The sequence below is a fragment of the Sorex araneus genome, chromosome 1 (genome assembly GCF_027595985.1).
Source record: "Sorex araneus isolate mSorAra2 chromosome 1, mSorAra2.pri, whole genome shotgun sequence".
Lineage (NCBI taxonomy): Eukaryota > Metazoa > Chordata > Mammalia > Eulipotyphla > Soricidae > Sorex > Sorex araneus.
The window spans coordinates 33,711,676-33,730,860 of record NC_073302.1 but is presented as its reverse complement, the minus strand read 5'-3'; the positions used below and the strand labels follow the sequence as shown (position 1 = coordinate 33,730,860).

The 19,185-nt window shown below is 39.1% G+C and overlaps 1 protein-coding gene across 1 annotated transcript in view; it reads right to left on the bottom strand.

Annotated features, from left to right (window-relative positions):
* TEX10 (testis expressed 10) overlaps window positions 1–19,185 on the bottom strand; it is a 49,206-nt gene that overhangs the window by 305 nt on the left and 29,716 nt on the right. Inside the window, exons 11-14 of the mRNA XM_055123848.1 lie at window positions 16,935–17,068; window positions 9,098–9,178; window positions 7,245–7,426; window positions 1,451–1,661 (exon numbers count right to left, since the gene is read on the bottom strand). Of these exons, the coding sequence (XP_054979823.1) occupies window positions 1,451–1,661; window positions 7,245–7,426; window positions 9,098–9,178; window positions 16,935–17,068 (608 nt within the window). The remainder of the gene's footprint in view (window positions 1–1,450; window positions 1,662–7,244; window positions 7,427–9,097; window positions 9,179–16,934; window positions 17,069–19,185) is intronic.

Sequence of the window (19,185 nt, the reverse complement as noted above, 5' to 3'; positions counted from 1 at the left end):
GGTTCAATCCCCAGCATCCAAAAGGGCCCCCTGAGTACCACCAGGAGTGATCCCTGAGCATACAAAAAGAGTAAGCCCTGAGCACTATCCGGTGTGGCTCAAAACAAACTGAAAACAAAGTAAATTGCTCCTTACCTGGTAGAATTTCTTTTTTAACAATTACAGGAGAACACAGACATTTCTAACAGTAGTCATTTATAATGACCACAGGAAATCGTGAAAAGGGGGATTTGCTAATTGCACAGTGGAAATTCTTAGCTCTGCCCCAAAGTACTACTGGTTTCTAGTATGATCTGTTCCTTCCTGTGTGTGTTAGAAACTATTAACTATCCCTAGACCAGTGTTTCCCAAAGGGGTTATACTGCCCCTGAGGGGTGATAGAATGATGCAGCGATGCTATTTATTTACAAACATCCTCTAAGAGGATCCAGAGTGATTTTTCCCCCCTGCAATGGGGATGGTAGTCCAACTAAGTTGGGAGGCTGTACCCTAGTCCATAGAGAATTCTACCACCTCACAATCCTTGCACTATATATCATCAGAATTTTGCCATGCTGATTAACAATTTTTTATCCATCTGTAACAGAGGCTGATTCTTCAACTACAAAACAATCATTCTTGACATTCCTTCCCCTTTCTAAATGTTACATTACTTACTGAAGGCTACCTGGAAAAGTCAGAGCACCTAGGTTATCACATATATAAGTTCTTTAGCTCTGAAGTACTACTACTATTAATAACCCCCCAAAAATCTCTCTCTAAAAAAAAAAAATAAAGCTCTTCCCAACCACAATAGACTCCCACACCAAAAGAGCTGTCCCCTGTAGCACACAAAGGCAATGATAGAATCCAACCATCAAAGCTGAATGCTTACAATTTCATCTTACTCTCCAGTGGACTAAAGGACTAGAACTTGTCTTGAAATTTACTCCCTGCTAAATAATTTTCTTAATGATAGCTATGATTTGTTGGGCACTTAATATCTCTCTCTCTCTCTCTCTCTCTCTCTCTCTCTCACACACACACACACACACACCACAGAGTCTGCTACGAAAGCAAGCTTGAGGCACTTAATCTCACACACACATACACACAAAGAGTCTGTTACGAAAGCAAGCTTGAGGCAATCTCTCTCTCTCTCACACACACACACACACACACAGAGTCTGCTATGAAAGCAAGCTTGAGGAGATTAACAGAATCCAGAGAGTATGAGTACTCTGGTGTTGATTCCTTTTCTAGCTTAAATCCTGCCACTTTAGCTCAGTTTGAGAATTTTAAGGCTTTTACTACTAACATAATAATCAAAATCTCTTTTCTAATTAAGGATGTAGCAGGGAAAGATGAGAAATCACACTGATTCCAGGAGCACAGTTAACCGGACTCCCATGCCGCAACCATGTGTCTCTTTTGATGCTAGTAGTATCAAAACCTTTGCCATGCATCTTACCGTGATATTCTTAATGATCTGCTGGACCAAGATGGCATTGGTCAACATGTGAGTCCTGAGGGGCGCGTGCTGAAGCAGCAAACGAAGCAGCTGGCCCACAACAGGCAGCTCCTCGGGTCCAGCTCTATTCACCCGCAGGCTCTGTAGCATAAACCTGAGAACTCGAGGCAGGAGAGCCAGAATGGAGATACAGACACCCCACAACTTGTCCCTACGGCAATGGAAACAGAAATGAGTCAGTGAACTGCAACACAGCATCATTTCAATAACTTTCCCAAAATGAAAATGTGCTTTCAAGAAACAGTATTTTCTGACAGAACCTCAATTCCAAACCAGGATTCTGTTTTACAACAGTACAGTGTAAAGAAAGATGTGCTAACAGAAAACAAAAAGGGATTTCAGGAAGTAACAAGGGGGCTATTACTACATGGCCAGGCCATGGAAAGCTAAAAATGCAAAATCCAAATTTCAGCAAGCCCCTCTCAGCTCTCAAAAAGAAGCAAAAATGTTTGTGATAGAAGACTAATCTAACCATATTCTACAATTCTCTAATCTAACCATATTCTCTCTTTTGAAGAGAGGTAATTAAAGTTTCTACAACCAGTTCCAAACTCTACCTCTGAATCTAGAAGAAAGCCCTTTCAGACAACCAAGCTCCCCATCCACAAATAGCAAGTACACCAAAGGTGGATTATGAATCTATTTTAAGCCAGAGATCCTTTCATTTAAAGGGTTCTGCAGCCCGTTGACTGCTTTCAGCCAGGGTAGGCTGGTGACACAGAATAGAGCCAGAATGCAGACCATTAACAATGACACAGAGACAAAAAATAAAGCCCACATGATCTAAAAAAAGAGATAAGCAAAATTACTCAGGCTTCTACTGGATTTCTAATTGCTACTCCCACAATTCTACACCCTTTGTATACTTCAAAAATAGTGCAATATATTAAATTTTAGCATTCTGAGGATCTCAAATAATTGCTTAGTTAAAACTATGCTAGCAGGCTTACAGATTCTCTCATCTTACTATATATTAATATCGTTAAGTAAATTAGAAATGTTTAGAATTCTACCTTCACACACCAAAACTGAAGAAAACTTTCAAGTCAAAGAAAAATACAGATATGGCTATCAGAAGAGATAAAAGCAATACATCATACAGACATTCTCTAGGGTCATGTATAGCAAGAATAATTTTTACTTATTCTCAGAAACATTTAAAAGACAACAGTAGGACCCAAAGTTGCGATTTCAGCTCAATATGAAGCAATGTATATACTACTTCAACGGGCTAGGATGTAGTTTCAGTGGAGGCTCTGGGTTTGTTTTCTGGAACCACAGTCTCCCCTCTCCACTCTCACCAGCAATGGTAGGTATGGCCTTTGTAATTAAAAAAACACCACCAAACTACAGAAACTCCATTTGTTTGACCAAACTGCAGGATTCTGGTATATTCTGATCAGATGATACCAATTATGCCCTTCTACACCAAACACAGGAAAGGCAGATAAAATACCTTACTTGTTTTGGGCCACACCCAGAGGTACTCAGGGGCCGTTCCTGGATCTATGCTCAGGGGACCAGTCCCCTACGAAATACTTTTTTTTTCCCCTTTCATTTGGGGCAATAGTTGGCAGTGCTCGATATTCTATGTGGTACTTGAGAATAAACCAGGGTCACCTACAATGCAGGGCAAGGCAAATGTCTTACCCAGATAAAATACTCTTTACAAGGATCATGAAGAAAACTCATGAAGCTGAAATGCAGCAGCCCTTAGTTTGATCACCATCATCAAGCAGTTGTCCCTCTCTCTTCCCCCACACTTTACCAGCACTGCTAAGAGCAACCAACCCCTGAGCTAAAAGTTCGGCCACCTGAACAACCCCACAGCCAAGCTCAAAAGCCAGAATGGGTAGAAACCTCTAAGTGCTAAAATGTCAATTCAAGGTTACAGAACTGGATATGAGTTTTGTTTGTTTTTTTGCTTTTTGGGTTACACCTGGCGATGCACAGGGGTTACTCCTGACTCTGCACTCGGGAATTACTCCTGGTGGTGCTCAGGGGACCATGTGAGATGCTGGGAATCGAACCCAGGTCAGCTGTGTGCAAGGCAAACACCCTACCCACTGTGCTATCGCTCCAGCCCTCTGGACATAGGGCTTTAGGCCTCTTTTTTAATACCCAACAGTACTAGTAGAACCTTCGGGTGCCAACTACTGGAAAACGAAAGCTAATTATGGCTTAGCATATGGCATATGGCTAGAAGCCAGGAAAATGCACATGTGAACCTGTGCAGTAGGCTATGTCCACAAACCTCTTTAGATCTCTAAGAATATAGTCAGATTAGTTATATAAGCACTAGCTTCTTCAATACCATGAGAGACAATCCAGAGCATACCCTCCTCAGCAAAACAGGGAAACTCTCTCACATCAGAGGGGGAAGAAAGTACAAATAAAAGTAATGACAGAAAGTAATAGAAAGTAATCAGCAACAAGCAAGAATGACAAAGAACCAAGTAAAAATCCAAAGTAGGTAAACAGTGATGAAATTAAATCCCAACATTGTTAAATAAAAGAATTAGCAAAGCAACAGTTAAGAGACCTCATTACTGCCCACTTCAGAGGACAGTATTGAAGCCTTCCTATCTGCTAGAGGATATTTGAAAGAGATAATCAAAACAAATGGAGAAATGAGAAATAAGTCAGTTTTCAGATCTGAGCAAATTTAGCCTCCACTTCAAGATACTACACTAAATCTCAAGTAGGGTAAATACTAAGAAACTTACACCATAAAGACATCCTAATCTGCAACATGGCAAAGAAAACAGCAGCTTCAAGATACAGAGGCTACATTTCTGAACCTCAATCAGTCAAGCCTATTCTCAGCCAGGAGGTATGAAATTAGACACCCAGAAATTTACTGGCACTCTCATCTATATTATCTCAAAAACTGTATCTAGCTGGAATAGCCAAAAAGAAATTTTAAGTACCCAAAGATCTAGCTGCCAATAGTTACTTATCATTAATTAACATCATCCTGAGATGCTAAGATACCAACATCCATTCCAATATCCAGTATAAAACACTTGAAGTAAGACATTTTAGGGACTGGAGAGCAGCCTGGGCACATGTGTTACACACTGGAGGCCTGGTTCAATCCCCAACAGCTTAGATCTTGTAAGCATTTGCCAAGTGTGACCCCGCATGCCAAAGCCACTTATATAAGCAAGTATTACAGACACTTATGTCAGCCATCTAAAGTCAGATGAAAATGCACCTGTGTAAGTACTTATGAGCTCTTTGAAACTGCCCACGAAAGTTTTGATAAAGAGGCTGTATTTAAAATGACAGGAAATGACAAATATGTAATACAATTCATAAACTAAGTGATATAGAACCATTAAGTGGTTCCTGCTATTTTAAATGTGTAAACTGTGCCAGAGATTTGGCTCAGTGTGTGAAGCCCTGGGTTTAATTACAGCATCACAATAAATAAAACGCAAAATTTATGACACATTTATGTAACAGAAACAATAGAGGAGGGGTACTGGACCACAGTGTAACCATTCACAACAGTAAATAAAGATATTGGTATTGTTTTGGGGTCACACCCTGCAGTGTTCAGGGAACTCTATGGGGTTGAGGATCAAACCTGGGGTTACAGGATGCAAAGCAATCCTTTTTGCTAGTTTCCCAAAAAAGTAAACAGTCTTACTGGGACACAGTCAAACCAATTCATTTTCCTACTGCTCTTTTACTACTTATCACTGCTTTCATACTACTACTGTTGTGCAGCTGTGGCAAAAATCTTACGAGCCAAAAAGCCCTAAAATATTTACTCTTGAGAAACCAGAGCCATAATCCAACAGGTAAGGTGTTTGCCTTGCACACAGCCAAACCAGTCTCAATCCCCAGCTTTCCATATGGTACCCGGAGCACTGCCAGGAATAATCCTCACTGCAAAGGCAAGAGTTACCCCTGAGCATCACTGGGTGTGGCCCCCAAACAAAAAAATCTGCTCATTACAAAAATTTGCAGACATCTGATACACAGAAACTAAATGAAATGCATATCTGCATTAAGGCAAGTGATTTTCACAATGTTGAGAATAAAACCACAAAAAAACGTGATTCTTACGTGATTCTTTTTATACAAATTTTTGTTTTCTTTGAGGGGGGGGCCACAACTGTTGATGCTTGGGGGACCACATGGTGTGCCAGATATTAAACCTAGGTTGGCCACGTGCAAAGCAAGCACCTTGCCTTCTGTACAATCTCTTCAGGCTCTTTTCATATAAAAATCTTTAAAAGATGCAAAGCCAAAAATGACATTTACAAATACACACATAATTTTTTTTTTAAATTTTTGGGTCACACCCAGTGATGCACAGGGGCCATTCATTCCTGGCTTTGTACTCAAGAATTACTCCTGGTGGTGCTTGAGGGACCATATGGGATGCTGGTAATGGAACCCAGGTCGGCCACAGGCAAGGCAAATGCCCTACCCACTGTACTATCTCTCTAGCCCTGCACATATAATTTTTAAAAAATAAAATGTTAAGTAAGTGAAAATACAAGTGATCTCTTATGAGTACTGAAGAGAAACAATTTTGCAGCAGGTACACATGGAGAAAAAGTTTGTGTTAAAATGTTCTCTTAAGCTTGGAGATTGGTAAATGGGTATTTAGTTTATACTTATAAGTGCTTTTTGGAGTGGCTCACACCCACTGTGTTCAGGGCCTCCCCCTGGGATGCTCAGGGATCACTACCGACAGTGTTAAGGGGCTGTATGTGGTACTAGGGATTGAACCAGGGTCACCCAGGGGCAAGGCCTTAAGCCCTGAACTATCTCTCCAGTCCCATAATTACTTTTTAAACTGTGTAAGTATTACCTGACAATTAGTATATATAATTTACATAGCAATTTAAAGTTCAATAAAACAATAAAATGCAAGTGTCAAAATGTTACTGGATGCTAGAATGGTATTTTCTTATACATTATCTGTCATATTTTAAAAACTGTCAGTTACAGTATAGCACCAGCCTTATGGGTATGTGGCAGTGGATTTGATCCCCAATCAGCTCCATATGTCAAACGTGATCCCAGTGATACAACAATGTGATCTCCAACACACCTCAACCAAATGTTAGAACCACAATTAAAATGTGCAACCCCATGTCATTGCAGCAACAGCAACAAGGGAAGGGAAGGTTTTAAAACAAAAACCTTCTTAAAGAAAGAAAGCAAAACCCTTCTGCATCAATTTTTTTTAATAGTCACACCTGTAAGAATATAAAGAAATGCTATTTTTAAATTAAAGTAAAATCTTCCAAGCTATCCTGGAAGCTTTAGTCTGATTATACAGAAGCCAAAGTACTGACTAATTAACACCACCAGTATCTTAGAACAATTTCCCTAATTCCAAGAATTTAAAATTCCACCCTCACTACTGCTAATGAAACCCAAAAGAAAATATAAAGGCTAATAAGCCCATACTTTTAAAGACAGAATTTTTTTCTTGCTAGACCCACAGCATTGTTAACAAGGAAAAGGCGGTCAAGAAATTTAACAATCTTTTCAAAAATCTGTAGAAAGCTTAAAAGGAAGAAACAAAACAAATTCTCAACAAAGTGAATAAAACAACAATACCTAACAACATTTAAATAAACTCTGAAAGAGAACTTAAAATATTTCCAAATATAATCCTTTCACTTCCTTAATTTGTTTGGGGGGGTGAGGGTGTAAAGAGGTAGGTAAAAGAGAAATTTAAGTTGAAGAATATAAAAGCTATTACCTCTTTCTTAGATGTTCTGCTTCTCCTTTCTCTAAAGTAAGCAAAAAATAAAGAAGACTGTAGCAACAAGAAGCCAAAAATGGCAGTACAGTCTCACTAAGTACACACGTATGATCCAGAAGTTTACATATAACACCCAAAATACAGCCAGCTGTGCTGTCAGGAATTACAGCCAACCCAACCTAGGCAGAGAAAAGTAAGATTAATTACCTCTTCACAATAGTCCTTTCTCCCCCAAATAAAATCAGGCCCCATTAATCAGAGTTTTGACTTTAGATCTCTTCTGCTGAAAACTAGCATATTCAAAAAATATGCTACCCAGTCACATCATAAGGTCCTATTTTCCTTTCAGACTTTTCCCAAGTTAAATGACTTTGAATACACAAAAAGAAAGTCTATTTACTAAAGTTAAAATTTCTACTCCTAGCCAAAAGTCTTATTATATAAAGATTAGTTCACAAATCCAAGGAAAATCTTGCTATCAACAATCACACACTAATATACTCTAGATTACTCACATTGGAAACTGACTTAACATCAGTCATCCCAGATATTTAAATGTACAAATCATACTTCATCTCACAATTCACCTTCCCTTCCCCTTCTGATTTGAACTCAGGAAGGTATTACTATACTAATATCTACTGAAGTAGTAAGATATTATTATACTAAACAGCCTACTGCTTTATGTCCTTTGTACAGTCCTAAGACCAATGCTGTTCAGCCTCTGTACACATGAGAACTGGTCCAACTATCCATGGACTGGCAGTTAATGCCCCGTGTGGGAGATCTCTGGTTATCAATTGTTTTACACCTGTGGACCATCACTCCTTTAAAGACCAGAGGCAGAAAACCAATGATCTACGACTTCTCCATCAGACTGTCTGAACTCCATCAGACTGTCTGAAAATAATGGCCAGGACTGACTGGTATGCCTAGAATAATGAATGCAGTCTGAGAAAAACACTAATTCCAGTAGTAGAAGTTAAGGGTGAGGTGGAAATCTTTGGAGATATAACAGAGGTAAGTATCTGAAATGAAATAGCAGGGAGAAAATAATACTGGGAAATAAAACCCAAGGGAAATGACATTTCATAAGAGAAAAAAGGGATGACTGTACTCATAAATTAAATAACTGAAAGTTCCTGGAAGATCATTCCAAGCTTTTATTTGCACTACAATATGTTACAATAAAATGTTAAAAGTTAAAGTATAAATAAGGGAGAAAGTTACAAGGAACAAGCCAGGCAGGAGTCGCTCCTGTGAAGTTAGTATTAATGGGAACAATTTGCACACACTGGCCAGAAGACAAATCAGTCTCATGGCTGAGCTTATTGCTTTCCAGGGAGCTGTTCATGAGCCTGCTACACAGCATCCCTAATGTGGACCCCAAATCGTCTAGGTGGAAATTAGGGAGTAGGGATGCTGGATTCCCATTAAGTGGCACCAGGCTTACATGAATTCACTGGCAGAGAAACCAGTGTTTCTCTGCCCCCAGAATAGTCCAAGAAGGGCAAGACATATAACTAGGGATAAACAATGGGCATCACAGGAAGGAAACAAAGTTGGAAGGAGGCCACAGTAGGAAAAAAAGGTTAAAATACAATGAATTAAGTCAGAATGAACTAAAGTGTAATTTTAAGATTCTTCACTGAACAAGTATAAAAGTTAGATCCTAAGAAAGAGGGGAATTTTCCTAAAACCACAGAATTCATTTCTCTGTTCTGTGACAGGCCGTGAAAAATATTAAGCATTAGAATTCCAGACATTCACTCTCCCTGGATATGTCAAATCCAATCTTAACCGACGAATCTCTGTGCTTTCTTTTTGGTAACATTAAAAAGGATATTTACCAAATGCCTACTGATGGCACTTTGCAGGATTTCAAAGCACTGGCTTCTGGCAGGGATAACCAATAAACTGTGACAAACTGTCTGTCAAAAGAGAAAACCAGTAATCAAATTTTAGCTCAGAAACAAGTTTGATATTTTATTTAAAACCTGTTACTTCTATGTAATTGGAAACATAACAAAAGGTGACTCTCAAGATGTAAAATTCAACTGTCAATTAAGTTGCATTCTATGAACCTTTCAAATAATTTATTAAACATTTCTTAGTACTGAGCTAAACGTTACTATTAGATACGCAGATGAATGAAATGAGGAACTCCTCTTTCATAGTCATCATCTGTTTATAATCAACCAAAGTCAACTATTCTAACTAGCGGTACAACAGAAAGATGAGTCACATGAAAGAGTGGTGGACAAAAACCTTCCATTTGGTGAGTAAATATGCTGCAGAAAAATATTTATAGGGACGGAGAGATAGTACAGAGGTTAAGATGTTGATCCCCAGCACTCTATACAGTCTCGCCCCAATACCGCCAGGAGTGACTTCTGACCAGAGAGTCAGGAGTAAGACAGCACTGCCAGGCGAGAGAGGGAGAAAGAAAAATGCTTATAAACCAGAAAGTACTGTTCAATGAATTATGGTGATGCGTTCTAGAAGAATAGCACAGTGGCTTAGAGCACAGATCCTTTTTTGGTTTGGAGGCCACATCTGGTAATGCTCAGGGGTTATTCCTGGCTCTGCACTCAGGGGACCATACGAGATGCCGAGACTAAACCTGGGTCAGCTGTGTGCAAGGCAAGTGCCCTACCTGCTGTGCAATCTCTCCAGTCACAGAGCAGAATTTCTTAAACTTTCTCCAGTTGAAATCTCTTCTCGTCCAAGAAAGTTTTGCATGACCCATGAACACAAATATATATACATATTTGTGTATATATTTGATATATATTTGATATATATATATCATAGGTACACAAAACAAACAGTATTTACTGGTAACAAATCATAAGTACATAATAAAAAGCAAAATTTTTGAAAGTTCTATGACCCGTATGTGGTCATGATCCCAATTTAAGCAGCTAGAGTTTAGACTAAGTACTTGCTTTGCATGTCTCTAACTTGTTCAGATTCCTGGGGTCCCAAACATGTTAACCAAGTGAAACCCTGGGGAACTGCCCCAACAATGAAGACAAGGAAAAGGGTTTGAAGAAGGAAGGGACAAATACAAAATTTAGAGGAAAAAATTTAAATGATGCCTCTATTTCCTCAAAGTAAAAGAGTATTCCCAAATATTCGGCCTACTGTCCCTTGTAACAACTCTCACAATGGAGATGTTACTGGTGCCCGCTCAAGCAAATGGATGAACACCAGATGACAGTGCTACAGTGCTACTGTCCCTTTTAAAGGGAGGAGGGGGACATTACAATGTGCCTGTCCCGAAATTTATCTTCTCTAAGTGAACAAAGAAAAAAGTGCTCTCTCCGGACTCTACCTGAGACTATTCCCCATCTCCAAGATGTTCTAGGGCCCTGAGGGGAGGTGTTGGTGAGGGGGAGCACTATCACCTCACCCACTTTGGGAAACACTAGAGCATTGGAAAGTCCACAGGAAAGAGTTATTTTACGGGGTTCATTTCTGGGTTTTGGCATCAAATCCCAAAACAAAACAAAAAGTTATATGAGGGATTAGGGACAAATTTTCAAAGTAGCATTTGAAAATGAAAAAAGGAGAAAGGAAAGAAAGAAGGAGGAAGGGATTAAGATGTTCACAAACCTTCTAACACTAACTTCAAAAGGTGATTGAGTGTGATACCAAAAATTTGTTAAAAACAAAACATAAAACATATGGGGCCGGAGCCATATAAAGCAGGTAAGGTATTTGCATTAAACAATGCTGGCTCAGGTTTGATCCCCAGCACATGCATGGCAGGATCCAAAGAACATAGAGCCCCTGAGCATCACAAGGCGTGTATCAAAATTTTCCCCAAGTAAGAGTACACAGGAACTAGGGAGGTAGTACAAAGGCCAAGTGCACATGCTCTGCAGTAGGCCCAGGTTTGACTCCTGACATCACATGGTCCCCTGAGAACCACTGGAGAAATCTCTAAGCAAATGAGATAGGAGTAGCTTCTCAGCACCACCAGGTGTGGACCAAATATGAACAAAAAAGAAGTTAGAAATGTTCTATTCCTTAAAGCATACTTTTTTATCTCTTATTATTCTTTGGTTTCCTGTTACAAAAACTGTGTATTTCAGTGTGTAGAGTTTTGCTACTTCAATAAAAAGAAAAACAGAAGTTATGTATTACTTATGTCTACAAAAGACATTTTGCTGTGATCCTTTAGTTCTGAATTATACTTTCTTTTTTTCTTTTTTTTTAAGTTTTTGGGTCACACCTGGCGATGCACAGGGGTTACTCCTGGCTCTGCACTCAGGAATTACTCCTGCCGGTGCTCGGGGGACCATATGGGATGCTGGGATTTGAACCCGGGTTGGCCGCGTGCAAGGCAAACACCCTACCCGCTATGCTATCACTCCAGCCCCGAATTATACTTTCTTGTAGGAAAACATTGGGTTTGTCCTAGCCTTGCCGCAGAGAACTTAGTTTACCTTAAAGCAATATCCTTTCTGTATGGACACAGGAAGACAGTTAATATTATGCTTTGTAACTTGAAAGATGATTGACTCCAATAATATTTACTCTTGGGCATCTGCTTTCTCAACTCAGCTGCCCTTAGTTCCTAGCACCCCAAAGCTGTGAGCTACCCTGGCATCGAAATGGGCCAGGCCAAAGTGCCACAATACTCAACTATAAATTGAGAGCATGGTCACAGACAAATGCCGTCATGATCCAAAAGTAACGACAACGAGACTAGGACCCTGCTGGGGTTAGGAAGACTAACTTGGTCTGAGGACTGTGGTCTGGAATATATAGTGAATGTCCTCAGAAAGAACCAAACTTTAAGTTTGATCTATCTCTTACTGTGCTCATACAGAATGACATTGCTAGAAATATTTGAAGTAGATGTTACAACAACTATTTAAGTGGATTACTAGCTGAGGAAGGAAGAAAGCAACACACCCTTGTTTGGATCCCACCCTTGAGCGAATCTCCTAGTAATCTGGAGTAATCTAAAATGAAATTTTGCTAATCTCCTGGAGAAGTGGTCTTACCCTTCTTTGTTGATTTGTTAATGTTCAACCCACCTTTGTGTCACCACCCTATATTATATATAAACTGACTGTAAGAGGAGTAGGGTCAGAGGCAAGACAGAAGCAGGGAGAAGACACAGAAGAAACAGCAGAGAAGACACAGAAGCAGAGACAGAGAGAGGTCAGAAGAGACCAGAGGAGAGACTACAGAGACAGAGACAAAGATAGAGAGACAGACAGAAGAGAGCACAGAGGCACATACAGAAGCAGAGCACAAGGAGGAGCCATCCTGGTCCGGTCTATACACAGCAGCTGAGAGCACCGAATGCAAGCAGCAAGATAGAGAGAGAAAGCATGCCACCCTGAGAGCTCATGAACAACACAACACACATCACATCACTCCCTCACGCGCACACGCCTTTGTATTTCTTACACTTTCTGAATAAAATTACTTTAGCTAGGCAGCTAGAAGTACAACAAAACTCAACCCTCATCATCACGTACAGTCCCCTGAACACAAGCAGAAGGAAGCCCTGAGCACAGCCACATGTGGCCCCAAAACAAAAAAAGAAATCTAAGCAAAGATAATCATCTTACAAATAAGTAATCAGGGGGCTGGAGTGAAAGCACAGCGGGTAAACCGTTTGCCTCACACACAGCCGACCTGGGTTCAATTCGCAGCATCCCATATGGTCCCTGAGCACCCGCAGGAGTAATTCCTGAGAGCATGAGCCAGGAGTAACCCCTGTGAATCACTGGGTGTGACCCAAAAAGAAAAAAAAAGTAGTCAAATTTGTATAAATTTACAAAAAAAATGATTCACAATTCAAGCACTTTCACAAAAAAACAAAAATATTATAGCGAAACTTATTCAACAGAAACCTGAAACCTCCATTTAACATGGTCAACAAACTGAAAACAAAACTTTGGACTTCTTCCTAATCTGTATCTTCATGTTTCAAAAACAGCAACCTTGAAGTCAAAGTACATCTTTGCCACTGTTCAGTGTAGAAATATAGATGATGGGGCTGGAATGATAGCACAGCGGGTAGGGCGTCTGCCTTGTAAACGGCCGACCCAGGTCTGATAGGTGGGAGGGGAGGGGACAGGGAGGGGAAGGAGAAGGAGAAAGGGAAGGGGAAGGGGGAGGGCAAGGGGAAGGGCAAGGGCAAGGACAAGGGCAGGGCAGGGAAGGAATAGATGATTATTGGGGCCAGAGAGACAGTTATGCAGGTAGGGCATTTGTCTTGCACACAGTGGACCTTAGTTCAGTCCTGAGCATCCCATATGGCCCTCTGATCACCACCGGGAATAATTCCTGAGTGTAATGCCAGGAGTAACCCCTGAGCACCACTGGATGTGGTCCAAAAACAAATACAAAATAAAAAAAATATAGCTGATTACATCTTCATAATAACAGTGCCCTGACTGTACAAAATATACTTATGAAAAGTTAAAGTAAACAGATTATATGGGACTCCAAGGCAGCAACACACAGCAGCAACAACAAAATAGAACAAATGAAGCCAGAAAAGTCGAAAAGGGGATAGGGCATTTGCCTGGCACACAGCTGATCCAGTCTGGATCCCTGGCATATCCTATATAGTCCCTGCGTACCAAAAGTAATTCCTTAGCACAGAGCCATGGCTGGGTGTGGCCCAAAACAAAACAAAACAAAACAAAAACAGAAAAAAAAAGAATAAGAGGAGAAACAGTGAACTATCACCTTATACCTATTAGATGGTTTATTATCAAAAGACAATAAACGACAAATACAAGCAAGGGTATAGAGTAAAAGAAACTGTGCACTGTTAGTGTTAAGTAAAAAATGGTTTAAGGAAAATACTGATAAGATCACTCAAAAATAATAAAGCATTGAAACACCCAATTATTCCAAATCTGGGTATTAAAAACACACTCACTTTTGTGTTGAAATATGGAACGTAATCAAAGTAAAGAGAAAATGAAGTGAAATTCATCAGTTATACAGTTGGGGGTGGGGGGCGGGGGGTATACTGGGATTTTTGGTGGTGGAATATGGGCACTGGTGAAGGGATGGGTGTTTGAATATTGTATAACTGAGACATAAACCTGAGAACTTTGTAACTTTCCACATGGTGATTCAATAAAAATTAAAATAATAATAATAATAAAATGATTCTGGAGGAATGCTAGTGTAAAAAAAAGAAAGAAAAATAGAAGGACATCGCTTAAAACCCTATCGTTAACAATGTTGGAAATCAAACTGAAACTCAATCATGAACAACCTTGTAACTGTGTATCTTCTCACTGTGATTCAATTAAAATAAATAAATATAATTTTTTAAGTATTAGAAAAAAACACACTCACTTGAAATAATATATACACCCCTATATTCATTGCAGCACTTTTCACTATTGCAAAGGTACAGGGCAACCTAAGTGTACACTGATGGGTGAATACTGAAGACATGTTACACACACACACACAAGGATAGTACACAACAACTTGAAAAAAGATGATCTCCTGCAATAGATGAAACTGAAGGAATTATAGTAAGTGAAATAAAAACAAAGCAAACTAACAAAACAAAAACTCTGAGACACATAGAACAGACTGGTAATAACTAGACAGGAAGGCAGTTGGGAGGAAGGGTATGAAACCTTTAATGTGGTCAACTGAGTGGATGATTTTTTGGTGATGACAAGACAGTGTTTAAGGACAACAAACTGTAATGATGTACACCTGAAACTTCCATGTTGTAAGCCAATGCTATGCAATAAAAATTTATTGGGGGGCTGGAGCGATAGCACAGAGGGTAGGACATTTGCCTTGCATGTGGCCGACCCAGGTTCAATTCCCAGTATTCCATATAGTCCCCTGAGCATCGACAAGAGTAATTCCTGAGTGCAGAGCCAGGAGTAGCCCCTGTGCATCTCCGGGTGTGACCCAAAAAGCAAAAAAAAAAAATTTATTAGGGCTGGAGCAACAGTATATAGTGGGTAAGGTATTTGCCTTGGATGTGGACAACAAGGGTTCAATTCCCAGCACCCAATATGGTCCCCTGAGCTCGCTAGGAATAAGCCCTCAACACTGAGCCAGGAGTAAGCCCTGAGCACAGCCAGGTGTGACCCAAGAGCAAAAAAAAAAGGGTATAAAATAAAAGCATGACAGTAATTGTATTTGTGATTTAAATCTGAACTGCACTGTAAATACTGAAATTTAAAATAGTTTAGATGTATCAAATTATATTTAATTGGGCATTAAAATTTATTTGACATTTGTTAAAGTTTATCAGAAAATAAAATGACAGAACCAGAGAAAGTACATGAGGTAAGTAAGGCACTTGCCCTGCATCTGGCCAACCCCCAACACCACACATGGTCCCTTGAACACAATGCCAGGAGTAGCTCCTGAGTACTGCCAGGTATGGTCAGAAAAGCAAAAAGCAACAAAACAAAATTACAAATAAGCAAATATATTATACTAACCAGCTTAAAAAAATATGGATGTTCAGGGCTTACTGCTGGCTGTGTTCAGAGATCACTCCTGTCAGTGATCGGGGAACCATCTATGGTGCCAGGACTGAACCAGGACTGCATGCTAGATGTAAGTCACAACCCCTATACTCTCTGGTCTCAGCAAAAAAAAAAAAAAAAGGGAGGGGTGGGGGGACAACACTCAACAATGCTCAGGGATTATTTCAGGCTCTGCACTCGGAAATAACTCTGCATTCTAAGTGCACTCAGAGGTACACTTGGTACCTCTGCTGGAGGTGCTCAGGGAACCATATGGGATGCCTGGGTTAGCCACATGCAAGACAAATGCCCTACCCACTCTGGCCCTGAAAAGTAACTTTCTTAATTAAAAATAAAATGATTAATTAGGGCCAGGGATGTGGGTCAAGTAGAAAAGAACATCCATTGCATGTGGACACCCCTGGGTTCAATCAGCATCCCAAATCCCCACCTGTCTCCTTCCTTCTTTTTCTAATGAATATTGTTTTTTTTAAATTTTTTTATTAGAGAATCACTGTCATGTACAGTTACAAACTTATGAACTTTTGTGTTTGCATTTGACTCATACCGTGCACCTGTCTCCTGAGCAGTGTCAGGTGCTATGCACCACATCTATTTAAAAAAAAAAAAAAAAAAAAGATTTAAAGTAAAATACTTACATTTGCTATACTCACTTAGGAAGATTTGTGACCTAATCTTTTAAAAGAAAATGGGCTTTTTAACTTAATAAGCTATATTAATTCTTAAAATAACTGCTGATGGTTCTTTTCTGTCTGAAATAAAAGCGACCTTCAATCCTGAAATCAGATTATTCCTTCTCCATGAAGCCTGCCTTTCCTCTTTTCTGTAAATCCATCCTATGCTAGATCAAAGAAAAATCTATATTCCTGTTTGCCCATTTATTCTCTTATGGTGGTGAAATTACAATAAACATTCTCTCAAAATTTACACTCCTAGCTAACATCAGAGAAGGTACAGAGTTTTGGAACTTGCTTTACATAAGGACTCAGCTCAATTCCCAGTACTGCATATGGTCCTCCAAACACCACTCAGCACAGAACTGGAATCATGGCATAAACCTTCTATGTCTCTAATAACTCCTTATATAAAAGCAAAGTATTGATGGCTAATTAAGGGAATTTTGAACTGAATTTTAATAATCATTAAGTTTCTTTATAAATGCACTTATTACCTCTGTTACATCCCAATGATGTAAAAATTGATCGAAGTCCGTAAGGTAAAGGAGGACAGGGGAAAGCTGTGTTTGGATGATATGAGGAACTCCTCGAAGGTTCTGCAGCCAAGTTAATTCCTCTTTGGAAAACCCTGATTTGAGTACAAAGAAAGTCAAATTTTTTAATAATAATCACAAAGTGACAATTTCATAACTTTTTAAAAGTTTTTAAAACTTTTTAAAAACAAGAGTAACATGGGTAGGGTGTTTGCCTTGCATGCATCTGATTTGATTCCCAGCTTTGATTCCCAGTACCCCGTATGGTCCTTTGAGCCCACCAGGAGTGATCCCTGAGCACAGAGCCAGGAGTGAGTCCTGAACACAGTAGGTGTAGACCCAAAACAAAACAAAATAAAATGAACAACAAATAAACCTTCCCCCCACAAGAAATGACATCACACTTCCATTAAACTCTTATTTTAATAACCAGGTTATTGGCAACAGAGGTTTACACATACTTACACAAAAGAACAAACACATTTATAATACAGCAAGCAACAGGTTTTGCCCCTGGGGACTTTCCCACTTTACAGCAGATACGGCATTTGCCTTGCACACGGCCAACCTGAGTTCAAACCCCGGCATCCCATATGGTCCCCCAAGCAACTCAGGAGTAATTCCTGAGTGCAGAACCAGAAGTAACCCCTGAGCATTGCTGGATGTGGCCCAAAAAGCAAAAATAAATTTTTAAAAAGCAAATGAACAAATAACGTAACCTTTAACACATATCAAATTCTATATTCTCAGACATAGTGGCCCTTCACATGTTTTAAAACTTTTTTATTCCCCCTAAGTATTTTTTTGGTGCATGGTAGAACGGGAATAATATGTATAATTACTTCAACTACGTCTTACAAAACAAAATTTCTGGGGCCACAGAGATAGTACAGTGAATAAGTTGTTTGTCTTGCAAATAGCCAACCTAGTTCAACCCCTAGCACTACAAATGGTCCAGCGTACCAACAAGAGTAAGCACAGAATCAAGAGTAAACCAGATGTGGCCCCAAAATCAAAACAACAACAAAAATTTGATTCTGATGACCCCTACTTCTCCTGATCTGACCAACACAGAAAATATGCCCATGTCCTTTCTTAAGATAGTTTTCAGAATCACCAAAATACCATTGATGCAGATCTGACCATAGTTAAGGATTTTGATTCTCAGATCACTGTAAATCTATGAGCTAAGCATGATAAGGCATCATCTAGCCTGACAGTCTAGATGTCATAATATGATTTTCTAATAAACTTTCTATTACCATTAAATATTTCAGATACTACTAAATACAAAGCTCTCTCCCCTCCCCCACCTTAAGGTATATATCGCCAAATAGAAAATAAGCATGTAGGAGTCTACACCTTTTTGATTTGTTTTGCAGCACCAGAGATAGAACCTCGTGTCTCACACATGCTTGGCATATACTACCACTGAGCCACCTCCCTAACCCCAAGTTTTTATTTTTACATATTCACCTAGAAAGAATTCTGCTCATCACTAAAAGTTATCGTTCTTCTATATTCTGACAACATATACATCCCCTAAAAATTATCTTCAGAAAATTTCAATAAACTTTATCTTAACCAAGTATTAAAATGTTTATACAGTACAATTTAAAACAAAAGTAATAATATTTATCTAACCTGCAATTTGTCTACGCTTATTTTACTAATTTATCTATGAAGGCAAATGGACTACAGAAAACGGCTAATCAAAATCTATGTCCTTTCTATCAAATTGACTATTTTAAACATATCTAAGACAGTCTGGTCTGTTCATCAATAGTATGCAATGGAACTGCTAACTTCTTAACTCACTGTAAAAGAGAATAAAGTTTTAACAACATATTAGTGATATCCTATAGACTCTCTTAATGGCTCCTGCCAAATTAGAACAATCTTCACACTGTTTCCTATATGAACAACTTTTTGTAAGCATGTTCAGCAGTTCTTCGTAATAGACAATACTTACGAAATTATTTCAGTTGTGTTTTGGGACAGGAACTGGGGTTTGGGATGGAAACATCCCGAATTTGGTAGTGGGAAGGTGTAATGGTGGTAGGACTGGTGTTTGAATATTGAATGTAATCAAACATTGTGAACTAACTTAAAAATTTAAAAATTAAATAAAAAGTAAAAAAGAAAAAAGAGAATAAAGTTGAGATTATGAAGAAAAATGAAAATATAATCATGAGTATCAAGGTTTTGATAC